Here is a 27438-nt window from a genome sequence, read left to right on the forward strand (position 1 = left end):
CAATGTTTATTTGCATTTCTACCACCAGGTATTGTTTTAGCCAGCTAACAAAACAAATGTATCTTCTTGCCCTCCTGAAACTTACATTCCCATGCTGGGAGTAGGGGGGTGGGGCAGGCAAGTTATACAGCGGAAAACCTTGGAAATATCAGATACGTTCAATTTTTTATTAGAGTTATCTTTGCGGCATGGATTTGTATATATCACGGGGCCATTACTGGGCATTCACGTGGGGTTCGTGTGTCAGGCGTGCAGGGTAGGCACAGCAGTTAGGAGCTCAGTCCTTCTGTGTGCCCTTGTATATTCTCCCGGCCTCTCTGAGCCTCAGTTTCTTCATTTGTCATTTAAGGAAATCACAGTGACTCCAGCCTCCCTGGGCTGTTGAGAGAATTCCATTGGTCCATGAAAGGAGAGTGCTTTGGCCGCGGGGCAGCTCAGACCCGGACAGACGTTAGGGCGGGAGGGAACGGAGTCCCGCTGACCCAGACGGGCGCGGGCACGGGGCTTTTCTCGAAGGTTACATAAGGCGGCCCGGGGTGGCGGCCGCGGCCGGGAGCGCGCGTCCGTCGAAGGGGGAAAGGGGCGTGGGGACGGCAGCGGCGGCCGGGACCCCCGGGGCGTGAGTGCGGCGCCGCCGGCCTAGGTGGGCGCGGCGCGGCGCGCGGGCGAGCGCAGGGCGCGGCGGAGTCGGGTTTCAGAGCGCGGGTGACTCAGGGCGCGGGCCGGGAGCCGGGAGCCGGGAGCCTGCCCGCCGCCGCCGCCTCCGCTGCCCAGCGCCGCCTTTGTTCGCTGCAGGAAGGGCGAGCGGCGGCCAGCGCTCAGCCGGGCGCACAGTGCCTTCGGGGGACTCGGCGGGCCTGCGAGATGGCGCCAAGGTAGGACTCGCTTCCCCGCGCCCCGGGCCCTCGCCCCTCCCGCCCGCCTCACCTTCTCGCCCCCCACTTCTCGCAGGAGGAACGGACGGTGGTGGCCCCTGCTGTTGCTGCTTTCGGTCTCCGCGCTTCTCCCCTCTGTCACCCGGACCCGCTCCGCGACAGGTAAGCGACCCGGCCCGGGGGTGGCCCCGGCTGCCTCCGCGCGCCCCGGGGGTGGCCCCGGCTGCCTCCGCGCGCCCCGGGGAAGTTGGTTTTTGGCGGCGGGCGTGCCTGCGGTGCGCGCTCATTCCTGGACATAAAAGGGAGTCCTCGCCGCTCTGTGCGCACTGGCGCTCCCGGCGCCGCTTCCCCGGGCGGTGAAGGGGATGCGAGGGGCGAACCGGGGTCCCTGATCTGTCGGGCGGGTGGCGCGCGGTCTGGACGCTGTGCAGCTAGGGCGCGGCCCCTGCAGTCGTGGGCACAGAGGGACTTTGGAAGTACGGGGGCAGCGCCAGCGGCTCCGAGGGGACAGTTAGCTCTAGCTCACCCGGAGCCCGCGCGCAGGTCCTGCGTGCCGGCTGGCTCATTGTAAGGACAGGTCTGGTGCCCGCTCTGCACACAGGTGCGGCCGCGTGATCGCTAGCAGAGACACCTGGCGCCTTTGCCGCGCAAGAAATAACGGGACTGAATCGCCTCGATGCCTAACTTACCCCTGAGTTAGCTGAAGGAGTCCCATCCATGGTGGGCAGTGGCGCCCAGGGTGATGAGAAGAACTACCGGCGGGGAGCCAGGGGATCTGGTACCCTTCTGTTCCACAAGCCTCACTTTCCTCACTACGACCCAGAGCAGGGTGGATGACTAGTAGCGTCTGAGTTAAAACAGATTTTGGTTAAGTTGTGTTCAGGCTGCCTGGGCTTGAAGCGTGGCTGAGTTAGGTGACCTTGGGCAATGGATTTCACCTCTTCGTGCCTCAGTTTCCTCACCCCAAAAAACGGGAATAATTAGACCACCTTTCCTCATAGGGATGCTGTGAAGATTAAAAGAGGTATTAGAGGTAATACGCTTTCCACACTGTGGCACATACTAGGCACAAAATAAGCGATAGAAACTATGGGTCGATCCTTGCAATAGCTGTTAGAAAGCAATGCAGGCAGTTTTTACAGAGGACCCTGAGGATGAGGGAGGCTTAGCAAGTGGCCTGTCCAAAAGGCAGGACTGGAGCCGGGATCCTAGGCTCCCGTCCTTCCACCCTCAGCCCTTTCTCCATGCCCAGTTTGCAGAACTGTGTTCTCCAAAGGGTCCCACCCCTCCTGGATTTAGGAGATCAGTACACAGCCTGGACAAAATACGTGTCTGAGGAGAAGGGGCAACAACCTCTCTCCCTTTGAAGGACACTGAGGATTGAGGGGGTGGCCTGGGTTAACTCTTTGTATGCCAGAGAAAGCCTGGGACAACCTAGACCATTGTCTCCTTGGCCTCTGGCCACTTTTCCCACCGGAACATCCAGGCTGGCATTTCTTGTAGATCAGAGGGCAGAGGGAGCACAGTTCTGGCTTCTCAGCGCCATGCCCCATGTCGAAACGCTGCAATTTCCCATGTGATATAGGGCACTGCCAGCTCAGCCGTAGAGGACGGCCTGTGTTTCATGGGCTTTCGTGAATTTTGCTGCAACCCCTGCCTCCAAAAGGAAGAAGATTCTGAGCAAAGAGACTTTGGTGTTTCTTTCTCCTCCTGTGTTTGAAGGCTCCCCTTGATGTCAAGTCAGTTGTTAGAAACAACACAGAGGAAACCCTGTTCCCATCGAAAGCGTTAAAAGGGAGTGGCAGGAAACCGCCAGGAGCTGGAAAGGGCCACGAGAGGGCCATCTGCAACTGATGGGTATTCAGTGTCCCTCTGGGCCTCTGCAGAAACTCTTAGACACGTAAGATATCCTCCTGCAAGCCCAGTTTTGCATGCCGTTTAATAAGGCCAACAGTTATAAGCAAACCACTTTATATGCTCAGGCAGAGGTGTGGGTATGTCCGGGTTACATTCATCCAATCCTCAAAAGTGCTCCAGGAGGCAGGGACTGGGACTGTTATCTTTGTGCTCCAGATAAGGAAACCGAGGTCCAAAGTCTCAAGGCTTCCCAACTCTAGAGGGTTTTTCCTGGCCTGCCCTGTTTGAAGAGATCCTTGTCAATGGGACCCTATCCCCTACACCTATCCTCGTGCCCCTCATGTGTCATAGCTGAGCTAGTAAAGTTACAGTGTCATTGGAACACCTGCTATTTTAGCAGATAAGAAGGTGGTTTTAGGGGACAAGGGCAGTGGTTTCACAAGTTATTTGTTTCTGTTAATAAAATCCCGATATATGCAAATTATTTACTTTTTTTTATACTGTTTTATTGTGAAATATAATATCCATTCAGAAAAGTGCACACAAAAATTACAGCCCAAGTGTTTATCACAGAGCAAACAGCCACATAACCCAGGTCAAGAATAGGAGAGCCCCAGAAGCTTGTGCCCCTTGGATGTGACTGTTCCCTCCTTGCCCTCAGAGCTAACCATCACCTTGACTTTTATGGTGATTGCTTCCTTATTCTTTAGAAATAACTTTAGTACCTAAGCATGCATCTCCAGATTCTACAGTTCCACTTGAATTTGAACTTTATACATGGCTTATTTCACTGGATATTCAGCTTTCAGATTTGTCTATACTGTTGTGTGTGGCTGTAGTTAATTCATCTTTGTTGCTGCATAATTTTCCACTGTATTAACATACTGTACATCATCTATTCATTTGTCTCCAATATTTGGGTTGTTTCCATTTCGGCAGAGACAGTGGTGGGTTTGGGAACATTCTTGTACATGTCTCTTGGTGCACATGTGCACATATCCCTGTTGGTTCTGTGTCTAGGAGTGGGGTGCTGGGTAACAGGGTGTGTTCATCCTTCAACTGCACAGACAGTGCCAGACTATCTTACACTATGGTGGTACTGAGGTGCGTGGTCACCCACTGGGTATAAGAGTCCCCATTTCTTCAAATCCTCACCAGCACTTGATCTTGTCACTGGGCTGAATTTCAGCCCTTCTAATGAGTACATAGGAGAATCTTACTGTAGTGTTTTTTTTAAAAAAAGATTTTATTTCAATTACACTTATTTATTTTGAGGTAGAGAGAGAGAGCATGTGGGAGGGGCAGAGAGAGAAGGTGAGAGAGAGAATCCCAAGCAGGCTCCACGCCGTCAGCACAGAGCCCAGTGTGGAGCTTGAACTCATAAACCACAAGATCATGACCTGAGCCGAAAGCAAAAGTCAGATAAAAGTCAACTGAACCACCCAGATACCCCTTACTATAGTCTTAATTTATATTTTCCTGATATTTAAGTTGATTACCTTTTCATATATTTATAGGACATCTGGTTATCCTGGTTGACTTTTTTATTGAGGTAAAATTCACATAACAAAACTAGCCATTTTCACGTGTACAATTCAGTGGCAGTCGGTCCATTCAAACTGTTGTACAGCTGTCACTTCTGTCTGGTTCCAAAGCATGTTCATCTCTCCAAAGAGTGAAAAACATTATTTCCATGAAGTGGTCACTCCCCATGGCCCCCATCCTCATCCTACTAGCCCCTGGGAACCACTAAACTGCTCTCTGTCTCTATGGATTTACCTATTCTGGATCTTTCATATAAATGGCATCATAAAGTATGTGCCTTTTGTGTCTGGCTTCTTTCACTTAGCTTAATGTTTTTGAGATTCGTCCATTTTGTAGCAAGTGTCAGTACTTCATTCCTTTTAATGGCTGAATAATATTCCACTGAATAGATATACTACAATTCGTTTATCCATTCTTTCATTGATGGGGACGTTGATTTGTTTCCTCCTTTTAGCTCTTGTGAATAGTGCTGTTATGAACATTTGATACACGTATTTGAGTACTTCTTTTCATTAATCTGGGTATATATACTTAGCAGAACTGCTGGGTCACAGGGTAATTACATGCTTAGATTTTTTTTTTTTTTTTTAGAAATTCCCAAACTCCTTTCCACAGTGGCTGTACCACTTCACATGCCCACCAGCAGTGTACAAAGGCTCTGATTTTTTTCACATCCTTGCCAACACTTTTTATAATTACAGTCATCTTAGTGGGTATGAAGTGGTCCCTCATTGTTTTGATTTGCATTTCCCTGATGGCTAATGATATTGAGCATCTTTTCATGTGCTTTTTGACCATTTGTAAATCTTCTTTGGGGCAAATCTGAATGCTAATCAGAGCCAGTTTGGGTTTTTCCTCAGATCATCTCACTCTTGCTCATGGCCGTCTGATATGCTTTCCTGAAGGAGAGCAAAGTGGGTAGGAATCACACCTGAGACCCCCCCATCTCTGGCCTCTGCCTTACCTGTGCCCTGGCCTGTAGTGAGCTACTGTTGCTGACGTGCCATTAGAAATTACAATGAATATAAATGATTATAGTGTTTTAATTACTGGGTAAACTTGTTGGTTTTGTATAAAATGGGGAATTCCTGTGGTAACATCCTGTGCCGTGTGTGTGTTTTACAGCAGAGTACAGGCTGAAAGCTCCTGGCACACTGAACCAGCCACAGCTTCCCATGCAGTGCTGGGATTTTGTAGTCTCTTCAGCTTTGCACATGATGTGAACTAATCTCCCTGTCTGGAGTACACTTTCTTACCTTCTGTCTCTCTTTAAGGCCTAATTCTACCTCCCAGCTTAAATGGCGCTCTGGAAGAGGCATCTCTCTGGCCAAGCTTTCTCATCACTGAACTCCCCATTCCCTCATCTCTCTCTTCCAGCACCATCATTGTCCCCCTGTACTGTCAGTATGTTTATTTCTCTCTCTTTACCATGGGAGCACCTTGAGGGTGTGGGTCATGCCTCATTTGTCCACGGTTGGCCACTTGGACTTTGGCTCTTTTGTCATTATTATAAACAGAGCTGCTGGGACCATCTTCTGACAAATGATCTTTGTTTTCTTTTTAGATTATTATTATTATTTTTGACTAGATTACCCCAGACTTACTTTCCCATCAAAGAACAGAAGTACTTGCACGTTTCTTACATATTTAGATAGATCTCTCTTAGATACAAATTTAATCATTTTCCTTCCTCCTTTAATTGCTCTCACTGGATTCTCACTCTACATAAGATGGGGGTCATGCTCCTTGCTGCAGAGGGCCCTTTGTGGCTTCCCGGTCTCCAGCCACACAGAGCCCCTCTTGACTTGGGCTCACTCCAAACCACCGGTAGCTTGCAGAATGAGACATGCGATGTCGCCTCTGCATCTCTGCATAGGCTGGTCACTCTTTGAGAGAATGCCTTTCTTCCTGTCCACCTGGCAACCCCCCATTCACCCTTTAAGCATCCTCTCTGGGAAGCCCTCCTCTGCCTGGCATGTTGGGTGTTTTTCCTTTGGGCTGACACTGTTTATCCACTCGTCCCTTGGTCCCAGGGCTTCTCAGACCGGACCGTGACCACTGATGATTCGTTTGCCTCCCATGCTACATGGGAAGCTCCAAGAGGCAGGACTAGGTCTTTCCAACTCTGAATGCCAGAATGCCTGAGCGAGCATTCAGAAAACCCTTTCAGTGAATCAAAGAGGGAGTGAATGGGTAGGTCCAGGTCGTGGTCTGGAGAGAACGCGCCAGTTTACCATATCATCTGTGGATTGTCATTCGTCTCGATTCTTCCACAGCTCTGCCAACTCTGGGATGACCATGGCTGAGTAATGAGGGTACATTATGGGGCTTTTAGGTGTTTCTCCTTTAGTGACTTTAATAACTAGTTAGGAATTTATGCTAATGTTACTTTGCTCTTTATTTTCTTTTCATTACATCTAATTGCATAAACAATTTGTTTTCCTGTTTATCCCCACTCATCTTATTCCTAGTGGCCTCCATTTTGTCCAGAGTTGTACACTTATCTTTTCTCTGCTAGCTAAATATATGAGTTTGTTTTCAAGGTTTCCTTTAATGTCTATAGCTTGACCTACTTAAAACGGACCATAAATTAGGTAAATTACATAGATTACATAGGGTATAATCTGAAGTCAGTTGTTTTTTGTTTTTTTTTTTTTCAAAATGGTACTCAGGATTCTCCAAAACACTAATTAAGATGTGAGCTATTAACCAATTATCATGTTGCTTCTGGTTGTCATCATATACGTTTGTTTCTTTAATGGTCAAAAATTTTTTCTCAAACCTCTACTTTGGTCACTTCCCTGTACCTATGCATGTGTGTGTTTTTTAAATCCCACATGGTCTTCATGATCATTGCTTTAAAAAATGTTTATTTATTTTGTGGGCAGGGGTAAAGAGAGAGAGAGAGAGAGAAAATCCCAAGCAGGTTCTGCACTGTCAGTGTGGAGCCCAACAAACTGTGAGATCATGACCTGAGCTGAGTCAAGAGTCGGAGGCTCCACCGACCTAGCCATCCAGGAGCCCTGATCATTGTTGCTTCATAATATATTTTAAAATCTGGTAAGGGAAGTCACCCCTGTCTCGTTCATTAAGCCATACATTTTTTAGTACAGACTGATTTATCACCCAGGTTTTTCATGATATGATTGGATACTGGGAGTGTTGGCGGGGTGGTGAGCAGGTGAGGGTTATCAAAGAGGAAGAAATCTTACAGTGAGATTCAGTTGAAGACGCTAATGTGCAATAAGGAGAATGGATGGCAAATAAGGCTTCAAAGTCAGAGCAGCAGATCATGGGGCCTGAGCTGCTGCTGTCGACACAGAGCCCAGAGGAGCTGAGATGCAGCAGAGGCGTTGGGAGGAGCAGGTTTGCTGGCTGACCACCTTCCTCTGTTCCACCCCAGCTCAAGAGAGAAAAAGTCTATGGTTAGAGCAGAACCTGGGAGAAGGTCCAGACCTATTATTGGGCAAGATTTAATGAGGGAGTTATGAGGCTGGGGTCACCTAATGAGTGCATCCCACCCCTTATCCCCATCAGAACTCAATTTAACTCAATGCAACCTAATCTAGTACAACCCACCTCAACCCAACCCAAGCCAAGCCAACCCAAACCGAACCAGTTTCATCCAACCCAGTTCATTTTTGCACTTGTTGCATGGCATGGATGACTTAAGATTGGACAGGGAAGAAATCTGTTCTGAGGGTCCGCATATCTCCCTCAAATGAGCAGGATCCCTGAGTTCAGGTATTAGGGGGCCTCTTCCTGGGTTTGGAGGAGCTTAGCTAGAGTCTGGTGTGCAGGGAGTAGCCCTGCCTTAAGCCTCTCCAGGAGTCATCCTTCCATCACTGAGGCACTCAAATGGGGCCCAGCTTAAAAGCCCCATCTACCACCAGGAGGGCTTTTTCAACTAGTCTTTTCACAAAGCAAACATCTGCTAAAGTCTTTGAAAAACTTCCCTGTTCTGTGTTCTGGCTACTATAGAGATATATACATTTGTAGATATATAGATTTCTGTCTTCTTCCCGTATTTCCTGGCCGCCTGCTCTCTCTGAGACCCTCTGGGGTGGGTGGTGGGTGACTAAAAAGATGCATTGGACTGAGCACCCGTCCTAGAGGGACTCAGCAGAACTGACTACTGGTTCAGTAGTAGAGACCAGTGTGCAGCAACAGCTGGCTTAAATGCTGGGGAACTGATCCTGTGTGTCCTAATGGAGGTGCAAGCAAGCCTCAGCACTACCAAAGTAGGGGTGTCTATTTCCGCCAGAAGATGGGGCAGGCAGGGGGAGGGAAGCAGCCTTTGAAAGAGGAGACTTATTTTTTCAATGATGTCAAAAAGAATTGAGAGTAAAAAAAATAGTCATTGTAAAAACCTAGGGGGTGAAAAGAGTTCATAAATGTCACATATTATCTCATGACTCAGAGACAGATGCTGCTGACATTTGGTGGACAGTTTTTCAAAGTTATTTGCTGAAATATGCACATACGTTATAAAAAGAATAGATCATTCTGTCAACATTGTGTTGTGTTGCTCGGCATTTTTTTCCTTAGTAATCATCTAAACACTTCCTCTGGGACACTAAATGTTATTTCCTAACGTCCTTTGTAATTTAAATAATATTTCATTGTACGTATGCCCCATTATTAAACTAGCCCCCTTATATGCCTTCAGACTTTTTCTGGCTGTTCACTGTTATAAACACTATCATGATGACCCTACTCTTGTAGCTCTGGATTTGACCTTTTCTGCAGTTATTTCCGAACATAAATTCCTAAACAAATTGTTGGCCCGATGCATGCCCATATTGAAAGCTTCTGTTGCATTCTTTGGGAAGGTGATAGTAATTTGCACTTCCCGCAGCAGCACACAAGACTGGCTCACCCCTCCTTTATCTGCTGCTGCTGTTTCTCTAATCCAAAAGGAGAAAAGGACAGCAGGTAAAGAGACAGTGCTGCATTACTGCCTCATATCGTCCTTAGTTGAATGGAGTCGGGAATCCTTCCTCCCTTTTCCCCTCCTGCTTCATTCATTCATTTTGCACATGCCTTGTAAGGGCTGGAAGAGAAGAGGATTCTTCAGGAAATTGGAGTTCCAGAGGTCATGTTCAAGGACCTTGGTGGTTCTCAACCCTGGCTGCACCTTAGAATCACTTGGAGATTCAGAATGATGTGATGCCCAGCCTTCCTCACTTCCAGGATTCTGAATTCCTCTGGGGTGAAGTCTAGTCGTTGGCGGGTTTGAAAAGCTCCTGGTGTGATTCAAGGGTGCAGCCAGGGTTGAGAACACACCATGCAGTCCAAGGGCCCCCTTTCAGAGGTGGCAATCCCGAGTCCCAGAGACGAAAGTACCTGTCTGTGGTTGCAACACATGTGAGTGACAGAGCTCGCACTGGATCCCAGAGGGACCTTCAGGGGGTGTAGCTCAGGCATAGGAGCTCTGGGAGCCTGGGTCCTGAGTTCAAATCTCAACTCTGCTACTTCCCATTGAGTGACCTCCCTTTCCCTTATCATCCCTACCTGTAAATTGGGTCAATAATTCCTACTATGAAGACTAACAAGGTAAGCCTTGGGCCTGTAATTGGGGACCCATTCAATACCTCCTTCCTTCCCTGCTCCCACATGTCTGTGGGTTCCCTGAGGGCGGGAACCCTGTTTTATTTATCCATGTTTCCTCAGCATCTGACATGGCACCAAACGGACACAATGAGCATTTGAATACATTAATGAATGAGTCATTCAAAGCCTGGGACTGTGGAGATCTTAGTGAAAACCCAGCATTATGAACCCTTGACCATAGCGAAGTCTGTGTGTGCCTCCAGCCCTGCTGAAAGACCACCCGCAGCCCTCCGCTGCGATGGATGGTGTGGGGACCAAAGTGGGCGTGAGAGCAGGGACTGGATATAACAGATATGTCAGGGATAGCATGCATGTCACAGAAGAAAAATGAAGGTATTCTTTTGGGTGCTGGAAAGTTATAACCATTCTAGAATAGAAGTCTAGAGAGCCCAAAAGCTGGTGACAAAGCGAACCTAAGTTCATTCAGTGTCAGTGGCATCATACACACAACTCCATCTGAAGTTCCCCTCCCAGCCGTACATCGTAGCAGTTGGCTTCTTCTGTCTTTATTTTCAGCACACGGGTCTGTTTCCCTCCACCCTACACTGCACCGCCGCCCAACTGCGGCGACAGTAGCCTTCTGGCTTCTTGCTACTCAGATGTACCGGCAGCATCAGCATCGTGGGGGATGTTGGTAAAAACGCAGCATCTCCAGTCTCATCTACAGACCCAGTAAATCAGTATCTGCATTTTAACAAGATCCCCAGTGATTCACATGCACGTTACAGTTTGAGCAGCACTGCAAAACCAACTCTGATTATGTTACCTGTGCTGAAAACCCTCTGTCATCTTCCCATGCTGACCACCTGTGGTAGGCAGTCATGGCCCTCCAAAGGTGTCTACGTCCTAATCTCCAGAGTCTGTGACTAGATGAGGTCACATGGCATAGAACTCGGACTGCAGATGGAATTCTGCTTGGTAATCATTTGATCTTAAAAGAGGGTGAGGATCCTCGACTATCTAGATGGGCCAATGTAATCACAAGGGTCCTTAAGAATGGAAGGGGGTGGGCAGGAGAGGAGGGCAGAGAGATGCAACGTGAGAACTTGACCGGCTTTCTTTGCTGGTGTTAAGATGCAGGAAGGGGCTATGAGCCAAAGAACACAGGTGGCTTCTAGAAGCTGGAGAAGGCAAGAAATGGATTTTCCCTTGAAGCTTCCAGAAAGGAGCACAGTCTGTTGATACCTTGCTTTTTATCCAAATAAGATCTGTGTTGGACTTCTAACTTACAGAACTGTAAGATAATAAGCTTTTGTTAATATAAGTCACTAAATTTGGGGTGATCTCTTATAGCAGCCATAGAAAAGGATTACAGCACTTCTTAGCATGGCATTTGAGACCCTGGATGTCCCACCGATGTGGTGTTCTGGCTTTGTCTCCCAGAATATTCCTCTTCATAGCCTGACCTCAAACCACACAAACTCCAAAGTAGCTAGAATCTGGGGGAGGGCCACCTCAAAAGTCTAAACTGGGGACATTCTATCCCCTGTACCCCCAGTACCTAGCTCCATGCCTGGCCCCTGGCAGGTACTCAGGCAACGCTCACTAAACGAATAACCTGATGGCAGCCTGGTACATTCAGGTTACCATCAGCCATGGAGGGGTTCCCCTAGATTCAGGAGGCAAGTATGGCAACTGTGGGGGGAGGCACGGAAGAAACTTTCCCAAAGGCTCAGCTTTGATGTTCCCCTGTTCTTCTTTTGTCTTAGCTCTCTGCCTCTTTATGGGCCTCGGCTTCCCATCTGAGAAGTGAAGGGGTTAGAGCAGGTGAACCCTTAAAAGCACTGTTAGCATGAATATTATAGGATGCCTGAGTTCAGATGGCCAAATGCTGTGGCACTTGGGGAAAAGAATTGAACTCAGTGGCCCTCATCCCTGTTCGTCTGGTTGCTAGGCAGATGCCTCACTCCATCCCAGTCTGCAAGTCAGGATACAGAACTGTGCCCAACAACTGTGTGTATTTGGCACAAAGCAGAGACCAAAGCTGCCCTCTCCCCCTGTCTAGTTAAAATGCCAAATTACTCACTCTCCCACAGCAAGAAAAAAAGGGGGGAGGGGGGCAGAAACCATTTCTCACTGCAGAGTTTTTCCATGTGACACATTTTCTAATTTTACTTCAGGTTTAACTGTCTGGAGTAGATGGCTCCATTTCAGGGTCTCCCCCCCAACCCGCCTCTTCTTTTAGAATGTAAACTTCCAGTCTGAGAAGTGGAATGTTTTTGCTTGTTTAATATTTGCAAGTGTGGGCTGATACCAGATTACAGCTGAATGTGTTCATTTTCTCTGCTGGGGCAAGTTCTCTAAAATGCACAGCAGTAACCTAGTGGTCAGATTCCTCGATTCTGGGCTCGGCTGTGGGAGCTTGACCAAGTCACTTCCATTCTCAGACTCAGACACTTGCTGTACGAGGACAGGAGAAGCCTGGCTCACCAAGGAGACTGTGTGGTTGGACTGGAAGAAGTGGTTGGTGAGCCCCATTTCTAAGAGTACTGTTGGGACTTCATTGGAATTGTATGCACCTGATTTTATTTTATTTTTATTATTTATATTTTAACTTTTTAATGCTTATTTATTTTTGAAAGAGACAGAGAGACAGAGCATGAGTTGGAGGGGGGGGACAGAGAGAGAGGGAGACAGAATCTGAAGCAGGCTTCAAGCTCTGAGCTGTCTGCACAGAACCTGGTGTGGGGCTCGAACTCACAAACCATGAGATCATGACCTGAGCCAAAGTCGGATGCTTAACCGACTGAGCCACCCAGGTGCCCCACACCTGATTTTACATCTGCCACCAGCTCTGTGTGGTTGTCCCAGGGCATGGACTGGCTGAGAAATTGTTAGTGCCTGGAAAGAGTCCTGCAGCTTTGTTTTAAAGAAATTGATCTTGCCCTTTCAATGTCTCTGGTGTCTAATCTCCTGCTTGCATCCATCTGCCCAGAGTCACTCCTGTGTCTTGTCTTCTAATGGATTGTTGTAGCTTCTCCCTTGCTGGTAGGACCTCTATCTTTCCGTCCTCAAGCACTCACTGCAAGTAGAGTGGCTCATTGAAACACAGGTCCCATCATGTCGTGCCCCCTCTTAAAAACCCTTCCATGCGTTCCATTACAGCACCTGAAATTCCACTCTCCTTGGGCTGAAGCTCCAGGCTGTTTGCCCCTCCTATCCGTCTTCATGCCCTGGCTCCAGCCACATCAAGATACTTGCTGATCTCAACTTCACAAGTATGTTCCCTTCACCCAGCATTTGCTAGTGCCTACCTGCGGGCTGGAATACTCTCCCTGCCCTGCTGAAATCCTCTTTCGTCTTTTCTCCTTTATAGACTTAATACTCAAAACAGTCCCTGCACCAGCACATTGGCATCACCTGGGAGCTTGTTAGAAAGGCAGGGCCCCGGAGTGCCTGGGTGGCTCAGTCAGTTAAGCATCTGACTTTTGATTTCGGCTCAGGTCATGATGCCACAGTTCATGGGATTGAGCACTGAATCGGGCTCTGTGCTGACATCGTGGAGCCTGCTTGGGATGCTCTCTCTCTGCCTCTGTCTCTGCTCCTCCTTCACACTCTCTCTCTCTCAAAGAAAGAAGGAAGGAAGGAAGGTAGGAAGGATGGAAGGAAGGTAGGAAGGATGGAAGGAAGGGGGAAGGAAAAAAGGAAGGGAGGGAGGGAGGGAGGAAGGAAGGAAGGAAGGAAGGAAGGAAGGAAGGAAGGAAGGAAAGAAGGAAGGAAGGAAGGAAGGAAGGAAAAAAGGGGAAAAAATGCAAAGCCCCAGGTTAGAATCACCCAGGTGCTGGGGGATGTGTGTGTACATGGCCTTTGTAGCATGGTGGTTAAGTGCTGGGGCTGGGGGATCAGACAGAGCTGGCTGCAGTTCTAGGATTTGAACATACCAGCTGGTGACTTTGGATGATTTACGAATCCTCTTCTAGCCTCTGTTTCCTCATCTGTAGAGTGGGAGATAATAATAGTACCCATCTCAGAGTTCTTGTGATGAGGACATGAAATCATGTCCCCAAAGCTCTGAGCACAGTGCTTATACCTGATTCATTCCATTAGGGATCAGAATTCACGTGCAAATCCGTCTTGCCAAGGATAGGAGGGCTGGGATGAGGCCATTCATCTTTGGAATCATTGACCTTCCACTGGAGGGACATAAAAAGCCATACTCTGTTGTGGGGAAAAGTGAAATATTGCTAAATAAGAACTTTGCCAGGGTGGGAGGGAGGGTGGGATACAATTAATTGTAAACTTTCAGGCCTCCTTAGACTTCACCATCCTGCCTGCCATATCTGGTAGGATTTTCATTCATTCATTTGTTCACTCACTTTTACTGAATAAATATTCATTGACGGCCTACAAGGCAATGTGGTATGTGCTGGGCATCACATGATGAACAAAACAGGCATGGTTCCCACCCTCTGGGAGCAGGCAGTCTATGGGGGACATAGACACTAAATAAATAATTGTATGAAAACCCCCTAAATATTTGTAAATGGTAAACAAATGTTAAGAAGAAGTACAGGGACCTATGAGAGCACAGACCTGGCCATTCTCATCAGCACCGGGGTGTCAGGAAAGTCTCCACGAGGAGAGACATTTAAGATGAGATGTGAGGGTTGAATCGATTTAGCCAGGAAATGGGGTGGGGCTGGTGGGTTGGAAGAGGATTGGAATGTTCCAGATCAAGGGATCAGAATGAGGAGAGGGGGGAAACAGCAGCCTGTGTGCAGCCTGAGCGTGGTGTGGGAGGGGAGGCTGTGGGGGGTCTGGAGATGAACACAGAACCTCCATCCAGAAACTGTTTCCCCACACCTGGCCTCCAGTGGGGCCAACATCTTGGCTTCCCTCAGTCCCATGGGTCCCATGCAGTGCTCATAGCCCAGGATCCATGGGCTAGGGGCCTCTGGTCCTGCCTCCTGCCCTGCTGGTGCCTGTAATTGCAGAGAGCAAACTGCTCTAGGGATGGGGGTCTGGGGTCTCCATCTCTTTCTTGCACAGGAGAAGTGCATTTAAGAGATTTGCAGCAAAATGATAGGGGAGCAGGGCTGGAGTGAGAGCCACCCAGAGCCCCGGCCACCCGGAGCCTGTCACAGCTGCCTCACCAACAGGCCATGAATGTCACATGGGGAAAGGATTCTAAGAATTGCCCTCTGCAGTTAGACTCCAGTTAGCCTTGGCTTTGAAAAGCTTCTTCCTGTCTATGAAATGAAGGGATTGGACCAGCTGTAAGCCCATCCAGATATGATATTATCTCTTTTGATTTCTGTCTCTCTCTGGATCTCTGTATTCCGAACGTGCGTCCATAAACACACAATGCAGAATTAATTCTCCCCCCCATGGAACAGAAACAAGATCTTGGAAGTAAATAACTCTGGTGGGAAACTTTTAGAAGTGTTTATGCAAGAGAGTAACTTCTTTAAAAATGGTGGGATATACCGGGGCATCTGAGTGGCTCAGTCAGTTAAGCGACCGACTTCAGCTCAGGTCATGATCTCACAGTTTGTGAGTTTGAGCCCTGTGTCGGGCTTTGTGCTGACAGCTCAGAGCCTGGAGCCTGTTTCAGATTCTGTGTCTTCCTCTCTCTCTGCCCCTTTCCCATTCCTTCTCCGTCTCTCAAAAATAAATAAATGTCAAAAAAATTTTTTTAATGGTGGGATATAGATGATGCGTTACCCCCTCCTGTCTAGGCCATTCCCCTAGAGACCTTCTCAAACTGGCTGTGGTCATGGTCCATGGCTGTGTGACTGTGGCATGCAAAGCCACATTGTTTATTTTCTGCATCCACTTTACTCAGAGGTTGGTAACTTGGGGTGGGGTGGGAAGTCCAGTAATAACTGGGGAATAATTTAGAACATTTTATACTAAAAGGAACAGCACACATATATTATGGAGTGGAGTGCAAAAGTTGAGGGTTTTTAGAGATAAAGCAGGAGGCTTTAATTACATTTCCAAGCTCTGGGGGGCTCTTTGGCTAGACCCAGATAGTCAGGAATAGGGTCCCCTCTCCCTGATGGTAGGATGCTTGAGTGGAGATGATGCTGTGTATAGATTTGAGGTCCCTAACTTGTGGAGGAGGCTCAGAATTATGGCAGTGGGTGTCAGAACCCACTCTTGGATAAACATTTTCTCCATCTGCAAATGCCTAATGCACTTGTGTGTGGAAGGGGTTATTAATATTTTTGTTGTTGTTGACAAGATGAAAATTACTGCTCTCCGAAGCTCTTGTGCTAGGACTGTCAGTTCCATGAGGGAAGGAACTTGTTTGTCTGTCACTGCTGGATCTCCAGCACCTAGAATAGTGCCTGCTGGACAGCAGGCACTCAGTGAATGCTGGATGAATGAATAGCTGTGTGTATGTGTTCATGGCTGCAAGAAGCTTTCCCCTCTCGATCTGCATTTACCTTTCCAGGAATCAGTGTGTGGGGTAGCATTAGTATGGGAAGGTTGGGGGGAATGTGAAAAATGCTCCTTGTGCATATGCATACGAGAGACCGGCCAGTCCCACTCAGGCTCAGGGTTTCTAAGAATCACCCTTTGGAGACAGCCTCCTACCCAGTGTGGTCCATGCCGCATAGTGGCTCTTGTGGGAGAAGACACAGTTCACCATTCATGCATGCTGGAGAGCTTGGCTCCTACAGCTCCCATCTGAAAGGGCCCAGAGATCCCCCAAACACTTTGCCTCCATCAAAACCCACTGGGAGCCTCGAGGACCCAGAACATGTGGGACTTTCAGGATTTCTTCATTACTGATGGAGGGGCACCTGGGTGACTCAGTCAGTTAAGTGTCTGACTCTTGATTTTGGCTCAGGTCATGCTGTCACGTCTGGCTCTGCACTGACAGCACAGAGCCTGTTTGGGATTCTCTCCCCCCATCTCTGCCCCTCCCCCGCACATGCACACGCTCGCCCCTATGGGCAGGACACACTCTCTCAAAATAAACATTAAAAAAAAACAAAATAAATTATAGATGCAGAGATGAAAGCCACAGAGCTGCAATACAGAAGGCCTGGATCTGGGTCTTCTGATGTGCAGGTGGGGGGCATGGCACCACCCTGAAATTCCCAAGTCCCAAGAGTGACTGTAGATGCACAGTCAGTCTGTCCCATCCCCAGGGATGTGTGAGGAGAGCCGAGGGCAGGCATTCACATAAGCTCAGGTCCCTCAGCTTATGGGCTGTGGCAGCATGTGGTTAGAGCTGAGCTCTGGAATCATCAGATGGACTTCAAACCCCAATTCCGCTTTTTCTGAGCTTTGTGACTTGGGCAGATCACTCAGACAGAGTGCCGGATTCCTTACCTCGATGTGGGATGGGGAGAGGTGGGTAGAGGTCTCACCTCCAGGGCTGTGCCAGGCGTTCAGCGAGTGATGCTAGGGGAGAGCTCAGAGAGAGCCGGAGGCAGGCAGTACACCCTTAGTGGATGGGAGCTTCTTCCTAAACCATGAACCTCACGTTGCCGCATGACAGCATCCCTGGCCTCATCCCCAGAGATTCCGACCAGGGCGGTGGCAGCCAGGCATCAGTGTTCTAAGGCCCTTCGGTGGTGGTTTTGCCAGGGATGAGGAAGGAGCTCAGTGCTAGAGCACGCAGGCCATGAAAGCAGGGGGCACGTCTGTCCTATTCACTGCTGACTCTCCAACAGCAGCAGTGCCAGGCTTGTGGTGCTTGGTGCTTGATAATATTTACAAGTGACTGAGTGAATGCGTGAATGAATGCATGAATGATGGACGAACAAGGTGTGCTTGGCACCTGACCTTGCCCTGCGCCACCACCCTGAGAGCCAGACATTGGCATCTCCACGTCCAGGTAAAGAAGCTAATGCTCAGAAATGTGAAAGAACTGGACCAAGGTTACTGGCTAGTAGGCGTTGGAGCAAGGACTCGCACACAGGCCTGTCTGAAGTCCAATTCCGCGTCCTTTCCCCTGCACCTGTGGTCGGGGAGGCTGGTCCTCCTGGGATCCTCTCCCCCTGCGTCACCCTGAGTTCCGGGTTTCCAGGTGGAGGTATCTCCTGGATACTCACCTTGGAATCTCCGATTCTCCCTCCCGTTGCTCTCCACCACCCTTCCTCCAGCCAACATGTGAGGACCATGGAGCTGTACTTTCATCTAGATTAAACAAGCGTCAGCCTGTTGCAAAATATGACTTCAGGGTCACCATCTGTTCCAGCTGTTCGCTGAAACCCACATCCCATTGCAGAGCCAAATGGGTTCCAGCATCCAGCAGGGAGCAGGTCTTTGCACAGTTGAGCAGGACAGTTTGCAGAGAGAAGCAATGTGTTCGATAACAGCTGCACGACAAATTTCTTAGGTCGTTTGTTTCCGCCTGCTCGACAGCACCCAAGTCATTGTACATGTGGACTGCAGGCCCCCACTACAGGCACGCGTGCATTCGTTTGCACATTGTGCCCCTACTGTGTATCAAGCACTGGGTGGGGTGCTGTCCTGTGCCTCGCCTTCTTCAGGGTTTCGGGGAGAAGGGGCCTGGAGAGTAGACAGCTGTGGGAACCTGACATGCCATGGGCACTGGGGTGACTCACACCATCAGTCTGGGCCCCAGTTTTCTCATTTTGGGGACACTGGACCTGTGTTTCCTGAGGTCCTCCCCCAGCTCCGAAGGCCTTCACAGGCCTCCAGCAGCCTTGGTCTGTGTAGGTGAGATTTTGCAGTGCGTGCTGAAAGCCTGAACTCATTCTGCCAGGCTGCTTCTCTGCCTTGGCTGAGTTCACACAGACTCGTCTGCTGGGACACCCCGGACTGCTCCCAGGGAAGCTCGATTCTGCCTGGGGCGTAACGTGCCAAGTGCCCCAGAGGCTGCAGGAAAGTATGTCTCCTGCTGTTGCCAAACGACTGCCTTCGCTCCACATTCCAATTCACCAATTCCACCCTCTCCTTGGCAAGGGAAGGAAGGGGGCCTGGCTGCCAGGGGCAGCAGCTCGGGGTGAGGTAGTGATGCCTCCTAAAATGGTCAGCTGTGGGTTTCCTCAGAAACCTGCTGAGGCTCCCCATGGCCTGTTGGATACATTTTGGTCTCCTTGACTTGACATTCAAGCTTCTCTGCAATCTGGCTCTTGTCCCCTACGTGAAAAAATGATAAGAGTAGTAAGAGCTGGAGAGGACCTCAAGTCACCTACATTTGAGTCCCAGCCACCCACCCACCAGCTCTGTGGCCTTCATCTGTGAAATGAGATAGCAGTAGTCAGTCCCCACTTTATCAAATTGTCCTGAGATTACGTGATGCATGTTACTTTAACACTTCTAAATCTGTATTTACCTGAGTTTGTAACTCTCTCCTTTCTGGTCAAATGCTGGAGATTATCTTAGGGTCTGTTGCTCCCTCCCCCGGAACTGCTCACATACCCCTCATTTTCCTTATGGTGGGTTAGCTTGCACTCTGCTGTCTCCGCCACGTCCACCTGTGCAGAGCCTTCCAGTTCAGGCCACCTGTATCAGGACTCTGCGTTGGTGTCTTGTTCCCTCTACTAGGCTCAGAGCTACTTGTAGACCAGATACTGCATCCTCTTGGTCTCCCAGAGTCCAGCCCCGAGCCAAGTCTGGACAAGGTCAGCCACTGGACACTGGTTGTAGGCAAGGGCAGAACCCTCGACTGGGACCAGGGGAGAGTGAAAGGAAAGACCCCTCCAGAACCCATTCTCCCCTTGTGGCCACATCGTGGCTGGGATAATATAAATCATGACTGAATTGACCCACGTGGATAGCAGCTCTTTAAGAGATTTTGCTGACCAGGTGGTGTCACCCATGCCAAAAAATTCAAGAAACACCTGAGAATATACCTCACTTAAGAGAAAGGCTTAGAGGGGCGCCTGGGTGGCGCAGTCGGTTAAGCGTCCGACTTCAGCCAGGTCACGATCTCGCGGTCCGGGAGTTCGAGCCCCGCGTCAGGCTCTGGGCTGATGGCTCAGAGCCTGGAGCCTGTTTCCGATTCTGTGTCTCCCTCTCTCTCTGCCCCTCCCCCGTTCATGCTCTGTCTCTCTCTGTCCCAAAATAAATAAACGTTGAAAAAAAAAATTAAAAAAAAAAAAAGAGAAAGGCTTAGAAAGCCCCAGAACTGTCAGTCTTTTAAGCTCCTCCCACCATTTGAAGCTCCTCCCATCCAGTGTCTTGCTTCCTGGGTGGGGATGGGGCTAGGGGATGCAACCAGGAGCAGGAATCTTTCTGTTCTCCCCCGAGGACCTGGAGGGCTGGTCTGTCCCATCCCATCCCATCCCAGTTGTCCAGTGGCCCCAGCTCATGTCTGATACCCATATGGGCAGCTTCCCTGAGGCCTCCAGCCAAACTTCAAGACCCTAACAATATGTAAGGGAGAAGGGGAAAACTTCAAGACCCTAACGATATGTAAGGGAGAAGGGGAAGCACATGTTGCTCACATCCTCCACTCAGACCCTCACTTCAGGGAGGGGGAAGGTGGAGGCGGCTGGAATTTAGTCTGAAGTCTAAGAGGCCAGTGTATTTAAGGGAGGCACTCCCAACTTAGTGGGTGAGAGCCAAGAGCAGGCGTTTTGCAAAAGACTGGTCATTCAGAGCCCTCCTGCTTAAGGGTCAGCCAAAAGGATGGGAGACTCCAGCCCTTAGGAAAGTTAGCATCAAGCTTTTGTAATATAATAATACTATTTTATTATATCTTAATAGTGGGTATCAGGTGAGAGCTAGTCTATTAGGTGCATATTGAGCTAATGGTGCTGGTGGCATTACTATGGCAACACCTGGAGTTCATTAGACTTTTTCGATTGATGACAATAAATATGGGATGTTAGGTCAAGCCTGCAATCACTCTTGTCCAGAATCCATTAAGCTCATCCATTCACTCACATGTGCATTATTTGTTCATCCATCTATCCGTCCGATCATCCGTCCATCCATCAGTGCTCAGTTTTTGCTTACCCCAGGCAAGGCCCCATGTTAGAGAGGTGGGTGAAGGTGGGAGATACAGAAATGAAAGCAGAACATGAGGCCTGAACCCTCAAGGGCTCATAGGCTGGTGGGAGACACAGGCAAGTGAACAGATAATAACAGAGTAGTGAAAAATTGGAGCTTCCTGGGAAATTCACCCAGGGAGGCTTTCTTGGCCAGATGGCGTGACTCATCTGTAGGCATCCAGGAGTAGGCCCTGAGCCCCAGCTTCCCAGTGTGGCTGCAGTGGCTTCCCTGGGTGACTGTAGGCCCTTAGGCCCAGCACGGGGCACGGGGAAGCTGGAGAGGCAAGGGAAGTAACTGTCCCGTTTCCCCTGGAAGGCCTGGGCTCTTTCTGCTCAGGACATCTTTCCCTTGGGGATTGGGTCCCTTGGAGGCCGTCAGCTTACTCTCGGCTGCAGAACCCTGACCTGACACACCCAGGCCCTTGGGCTAGGACTCCCAAGCCTCTTTGTATTCACTCACCGCCAGCCTGGGGCCACTTGGACATCTCAGTCCAGGCCCTAGGGCCCTCCTGTTGCCAATCAGTGAGATCTAGTCCCTCAGGGGACCCAGCATTCCATTAGCCTGGATAGGAAGCTGCTCATTTGTAGCTCATCACGGTTGGGGCCCTGCCTGAGTCTGTCCCCTGGTGAATGCAGCTGGAGTCCTGCCCAACTCTGTGCCTGTGTCCTGACCCTGAAGCAGACTTTTCCGCTGCTGACTGCTCCAATCTCCTGCTCCATGGTTCTCCACCACCTGCCTCTGTTCCAGCCTTAGGCCACAACCTCAGCCTCCACCAGCACTGCGAACAACAGGTGTCACCAACCTGAGGGTGATCATCACCTGGAGGCCTAGTCCAAACACAGATGCTGGCCCTCTGATTCAGGAGGCCTGGAGTAGAGCCTGAGAATTTGTAGCTCTGGGTTCCCGGGTGATGCTGCTGCTGCTGGTCCAGGAGCCACACTTTGAGAACCACCAGTGTTGTGGTTAAGCACATGGGCTGTGGGGCTTGAACCCAGACTATTTGGGTCCAGATCTTACCTCTGTCACTTCCCAGCTGTGTGAACCAATGCCTCTGCACCTCAGTCTCCTCATCTGTAAAATAGAGATAAGGTGACCCCTGCCTTACTAGGTTGCTGTAAGCATGACATGCCCCAATCCAGGTCCCACTTGGCATACAGTGAGCGTGCGGTGAATATATCTGTGTCCTTGGATGCTGTCACAAATTACCACAAGTTGGGTGGCTGAAAACCACAACAGTTTATTCTTGTAAAGTTCTGGAGACAAGAAGTCCAAAGTCAAGGTGTGGGCAGGGCCGTACCCACTCTGGAGGCTCTAGGGAAGGATCCTTCTTTGCCTCTTCCAGCTTCTGGTGGCTGCTGGTGTTCCTTGACTCCTGGTTGCCTCACTCCATTGTCTGCCTGTGTGGTCACACTGTCTCCTACGTTTTGTCTGTCAAATCTCCCCTATGTGTCTCTCATAAAGACACTTGTCATTGGATTTAAGGCACACGTGGGTAATCTAGGCAGATCTCTTCATTTAAAGATCCTTAATTTAAATATATCTGGGAGCGCCTGGGTGGCTCAGTCGGTTAAGCATCCACCTTCGGCTCAAGTCATGATCTCACGGTCTGTGAGTTGGAGCCCCGCGTTGGACTCTGTGCTGACAGCTCAGAACCTGGAGCCTGCTTTGGATTCTGTGTCTCCCCTTCTCTCTGCCCCTCCCATGCTCATGCTGTGTCTTTCTCTGTTTCTCAATAATAAATAAATGTTAAAAAAATTAAATATATCTGCAAAAGACCCTTCATCCCAATAAGGTTACATTTACAGATTCTGGGGACTAGGATGTGGACATATCCTTTTTGAGAGCCATCATTCCACCTACTACTGTGAACGTGGCTATTATGATTATGATTATTATATTATTATTATTGCTTAGTTGTTGTTTCTTCCAGCAGCTACAGTTAGGCCTGACTCCAGCTTCCTGCCCTGGGGTGGGAGGAATTGGGTGGGGTGCTAAGCTGATTTCCAGGTTCTAGCTCCTCTCTGTTGGCCCCATGTTACGCAAACCATTCCCAGGCTGGAGCAGGAGTTCTGCTTATGGAGTGACATTGGTCATATTACAGGGTCTCCGTGTGTTCAGATTTCATTAATCTGAGAAAAATAGCAATCTCAGCTCCCAGACACCTGTTCTGAGGCCTCTGTCCATATTAACTGCTCCTTACACCTGAGATGGCTGCACTGGACAAAGCATTTTCCCATTCAGAGCCACATGGGGCCCTCACTGTAACCTAGTGAAGGAAGCTGTATCACCCTATCTCACCTCTGAGAAAACAGAGACCCAGAAGGAAAGTTGCTCCAAGCTACTTTTCATGGCAATTACAATAGTTCAGGGGAGAGAAAAGAAAGCTTATGTCATTGATAATGAGGGCAATGGTCATAACCCAATGTGCTTTATTAAATGTCTGCTTTTGCTAGGCCTTCAGCTCAGGATTTTATATCTGTTATCCCAGTTCATTCTCAAAACTCTTTCCTACAGCAGGTGGCATTATTCCTGTGCTACACATTTAGAATCTGAGGCTCAGAGAGGGGAAGCATTTTGTCCAGAGTTGCATAGCTTTTAAATGCAGAGCTGGGATTTGAAGCCAAAGCTGTCTTTCTCCCCAGCACCATTCTGCTTGGAGATCCTTCTAGCACTGAAAATATGTCCGGTCAGCCAAGATGAGAGCTGTGGCTTCCCAGGGGCCAGCAGGCCTGGAGTCTCTGGCCCTCCCAGATCTGCTCAGAAGAGGAAGCCCAAGAGAGACTGTCTCTGGCTGGCACAGAGCCCTGTTTCTGGTAGCTGGTAGGAGATGCTGTGTTGATGCTAAGAGCCATGGGGAGGGGCTATCAGGGCGATGGGGATAGAGAAGCAGATGGGCTCGAGGCCACTGAAGGCTAAGAGGTCAGGGTGTGCTCCTGGAGTGGATCAGACTCAGATTGAAGTGACATTCCTGGAAAGGAGCAGATGAACCCTCAACTCCTCACACCAGACAGATGAAGGTTTAAAGCCACCAGTTCTGGGACCTGATAGCTGTGTGCCCTTGGGCAAGTTATTTAACTTCTCTCTGCCTCTGTCCCCACACCTGTAGATTGGGCACAAGAAGAATGAGGTTGTTGTGAAGAACTCAGGGGCTGTGGATGAGTACCAGCCGGGGAGCTTGTGCAGCTTCACCAGCCCCAGCCATGGCCCAGCTGAATTGAAATATCTGGGAGTGAGGCATGGGGAGTAGTATTTTTGGCAGTCTTCCAGTGATTCTTCTGTGCAGCCAGAGCTGAGAACCACCATGCTGGTAAAGCCCTTGTGCCCAGGACCCAGTCAGGGCTCAATACACACGAGCCCCTGCTATGCGTGCACTCGTATGTTCGTGAAACTGACATTTATTGGGCACCTGCCTGTGCCAGGCTGTGTGCCGTGTATCTGGCCATGTATGCAAGCCAGCTGTTCATGGAGCAACCGTTTCTAGCATTGCTTCTAAGAAAATGAGTCAGTTGGTTTCAGTGCTTTGTGAAGACGTGACCCAAATCGGATATTCTGAGAAGGCTTTTTACTGATGAGGGGGAAAATATGGAAAATGTACCCACATTAGAGAAACCTAAACGCTGTGTGTAGAAAGTGTAGTCAAACATCTCCAAACCTTTAAAGAGGTAGCCGGGGAAGGAAGAGTGGGCTTCAGACTCTCCGTGGGGCCCTAGGCCCATGTCTTCCCTTGCAATGCTTCAACGTGAATGTCAGTGACGTGAAAGGGTTTTGATGGTGGTTTTTTGTTGGTTGGTTGGTTGGTTGGTTTTTAGCTACAGAACCTTCTTCAAATGAGGCTGTGACTGGAACTGGATATGTTCAACAAAGGAAGTCTGAGTTGCTTTGGTGCAAGTGTGCGTATAAGGGTAGGTGAGTTTGTGCGATTGTGTGTCAGTGTGTGGGAGAGTGTCATGAACGAATGTGTGTGTGTGTGAGTACATGAGTGTGTATGTGACTGCATGAGTGTGTCTGAGGGATGAGTGTGGGTGGAGGTGTCAGAGGGTGTGTATGTGTGCATGTGAACGTGTGTGTATGAATAGATGCATTAGTGTGTGTGAGTATGCTTGTGGGTGTGTTGTAAACAGGTGAGTGTGTGCTGTGTGTGTATGTGTGTCCGTGTGGCTGTATACTTGTGTGTGTTAGGAGCCCAACAGTCAGGCCTTCTCCATCTCCCCTCTCCTGCGGTGCACCCCCCCTCCCCTGAGTCCCACCCCTGGTCCTGGGGAATGAAGTTTGAAACCTTCTGGTCCAGATGTCCACACTGACCCTGCTTGGCCTCCAGCTGTTGGCTCTTTGTCCCCTTCTAGTGCTGAGCCTGGCAGTTTTCAGGAGCTGTGGGTTGCCGGGCACCCACTTCCAGCAGGCCAATGCATGTTCCCATCCGGCATCCCTCCTGTGCCCCCGACAGGCCCCTTCCCCTCCATGCCCGTTTTCCATGAGTTTTCCTCGTGGTGCCCTGAGTGGAGTCCTCCAGAGCTGCCTGCTGGGAGTGATGACTCATTTCAGTTGATGTCATCCTCAGGATTCAAGGCCCTCATCACACTCAAAGAGTCTTTGTTCCCCAAATGGGAAAGGAAGGTCCATAAATCGAGAAGAGTTGACTAGAAAACTCTTCCCAGATGCTCACGCCTGCCCACACCTGCTGGCCTTCATGTGCCACCTGGTGCACGTGGGCCCTGGAATGGCTCTGTACCCAGTTTTCTGGAACAAGTGTGGAAAAGGGGTGAAGGAGGGGTCTGAAGACAAGACCCTCACTGCAATAAGACAGCAGGGCTCACTGCATGCTTCCTGAGGCTCGCATATTACTCTTGCACTGGAGCCAATTTCTGCCTAGTCTGAGGGGGTAGCATACACGTGCGTGTGTGTGTGTGTGTGTGTGTGTCTAGGAGGTGGTAGTGAGCAGACCTGGGTCTCAGAATGAGTGAGTCATACTATACTCTCTCCAGGCTAAACTCTTCAGTTCCTTAGTTGCTGGGCCTACTTATCCAATTATATTATTAATTCTATAATGGTTAACAGTTGGAGGCTGGCTGGCGAGGGCATGGAACCACGGGGCCCAGAGTCAGCCAGTGGGTGCTGAGTTCTAGACACACCAGCCCCCTGCTAGGCGCAGCCCTCACTGTGTTGTCCATCCTCACGATGACTCTGAGCCAGCCTCTGTTCCTGCCCCACATACAGCCCAGAGGAGTGAAGTGGCTTCCACAGGGTCACACACAGGGTAGTGGCAAACTCATGACTCCAGCCCAGGTCTGTCTGCTAGCAAAGCCTGGGGGTGGCGGTGGGGGGGTTACCCTTACCTGTGACTGCCAACTGGGAGAGGGCATCAGACTTACCCAGGCCAGACCCTAGAAGACACTGAGCCCACAGGGCCAGGCTGGAGGGGCAGACCTATGTCTTTTTTAAAGCTCCCTGGGTGACTGTGATGTGTGGCCAGGGCTGGAACCTTCCCACCATGGTATACCACCCATTCTGATTGGAATCCTGACCTTAATCATTTATTATCCTCATGGCTTTAGAATGGTAATTAATTCTCCAAGACTTAGTCTGTAAACCTGTAAAATGGGGATAATGATATTATCTATCTCATAATCAGGAGGAAAATGAAATGATTCATGGAAAGGTCATTAAACGGTGCCTGCCGCGCAGCAAGCCCACAGTAAATCTTAGCTGTTGCTGTGCTTCCTTCCTGTCTGCATTCCTAGGTCATCCTTTCTAGGCTCTTCTGGCACTGGGGGCTGAGACGGGTCCGCATGGTCTATGCCCATATGTAGTCATATCAGAGAGAGAAGGGAACTCACCACCAGAGTGCAGAGCGATGGGCGTGTTTGGGTGGAGGGATGGGTGGGGACTATGAGGACACAGAGGTGTGCAGGTGCACCTGGAGGGGTCCCAAGGGCAACCCGGGAGGCCATGGGTTGTAACGGGCAGAGCCTAGTACTGAGTCTTCCGTGCTGAGTCCTGCCCTGGGCTTCAAGTAAGGTACTTCCCCTCTCTGGGGCTTAATTTCCTCCTCTTTGAAATGAGAGAATGATCACTGCCTTGCCTCCCTTCTGGTGGGGGCTCAGGTGAGAGGATGCTTTGGAAGCTGAAGCAGGTGCTGAGTGGGGAAATGGCCTCTCCTTCCTGCCGGGTGGGTGGGGTGGCCAAGCCACAGTGCCCCCACCTTGCCTGTCTCCGCCCACATCCAGGCACCTTCAAAACCATCCCTCTCTCAGTTTAGGCCAAAGGCCTGAGAGAACAAGAAAGCAAGAGAGACAGAGACAGACAGAGACAGAGACAGAGAGAGAGAGAGAGAGAGAAAGAGAGAGAGAGAGGAGAGCTCACACAGTAACTTCATTGAGCATGAAAATTCCTATGCTATATATGAAAACCGGAAAAGGGAAGGAGGCGTTCTAAGTTTACATGTAGAAAAATGCTCCTCTGTAATTCAGAAAAATGAGGTCTTTGATTGTTGCCAAACCCAGGTCTCCTTTCTAAGTTGATCCAGGACTTTTTTCCCTGGCAGGAAAATGGTTCTTTTTCTAAGAAATGCATTGGGTGGTAGGTTTTTCTAAGAGGCTTTTGCATCTTTGCTGGGTGCAGAAGG

General features: G+C 49.5%; 1 protein-coding gene across 1 annotated transcript in view; it reads left to right on the forward strand.

The window, feature by feature from the left end:
• Positions 1–864: 864 nt before the first annotated feature.
• The window catches only part of COL15A1 (collagen type XV alpha 1 chain), a 108246-nt gene continuing 81672 nt past the window's right edge, over positions 865–27438 (forward strand). Inside the window, exons 1-2 of the mRNA XM_047066906.1 lie at positions 865–875; positions 952–1037. Of these exons, the coding sequence (XP_046922862.1) occupies positions 865–875; positions 952–1037 (97 nt within the window). The remainder of the gene's footprint in view (positions 876–951; positions 1038–27438) is intronic.

The sequence above is a fragment of the Lynx rufus genome, unplaced genomic scaffold, assembly GCF_022079265.1.
Source record: "Lynx rufus isolate CCGP_SWC_20201006 ecotype Redwood Valley unplaced genomic scaffold, mLynRuf1.p SCAF_10, whole genome shotgun sequence".
Classification (NCBI taxonomy): domain Eukaryota; kingdom Metazoa; phylum Chordata; class Mammalia; order Carnivora; family Felidae; genus Lynx; species Lynx rufus.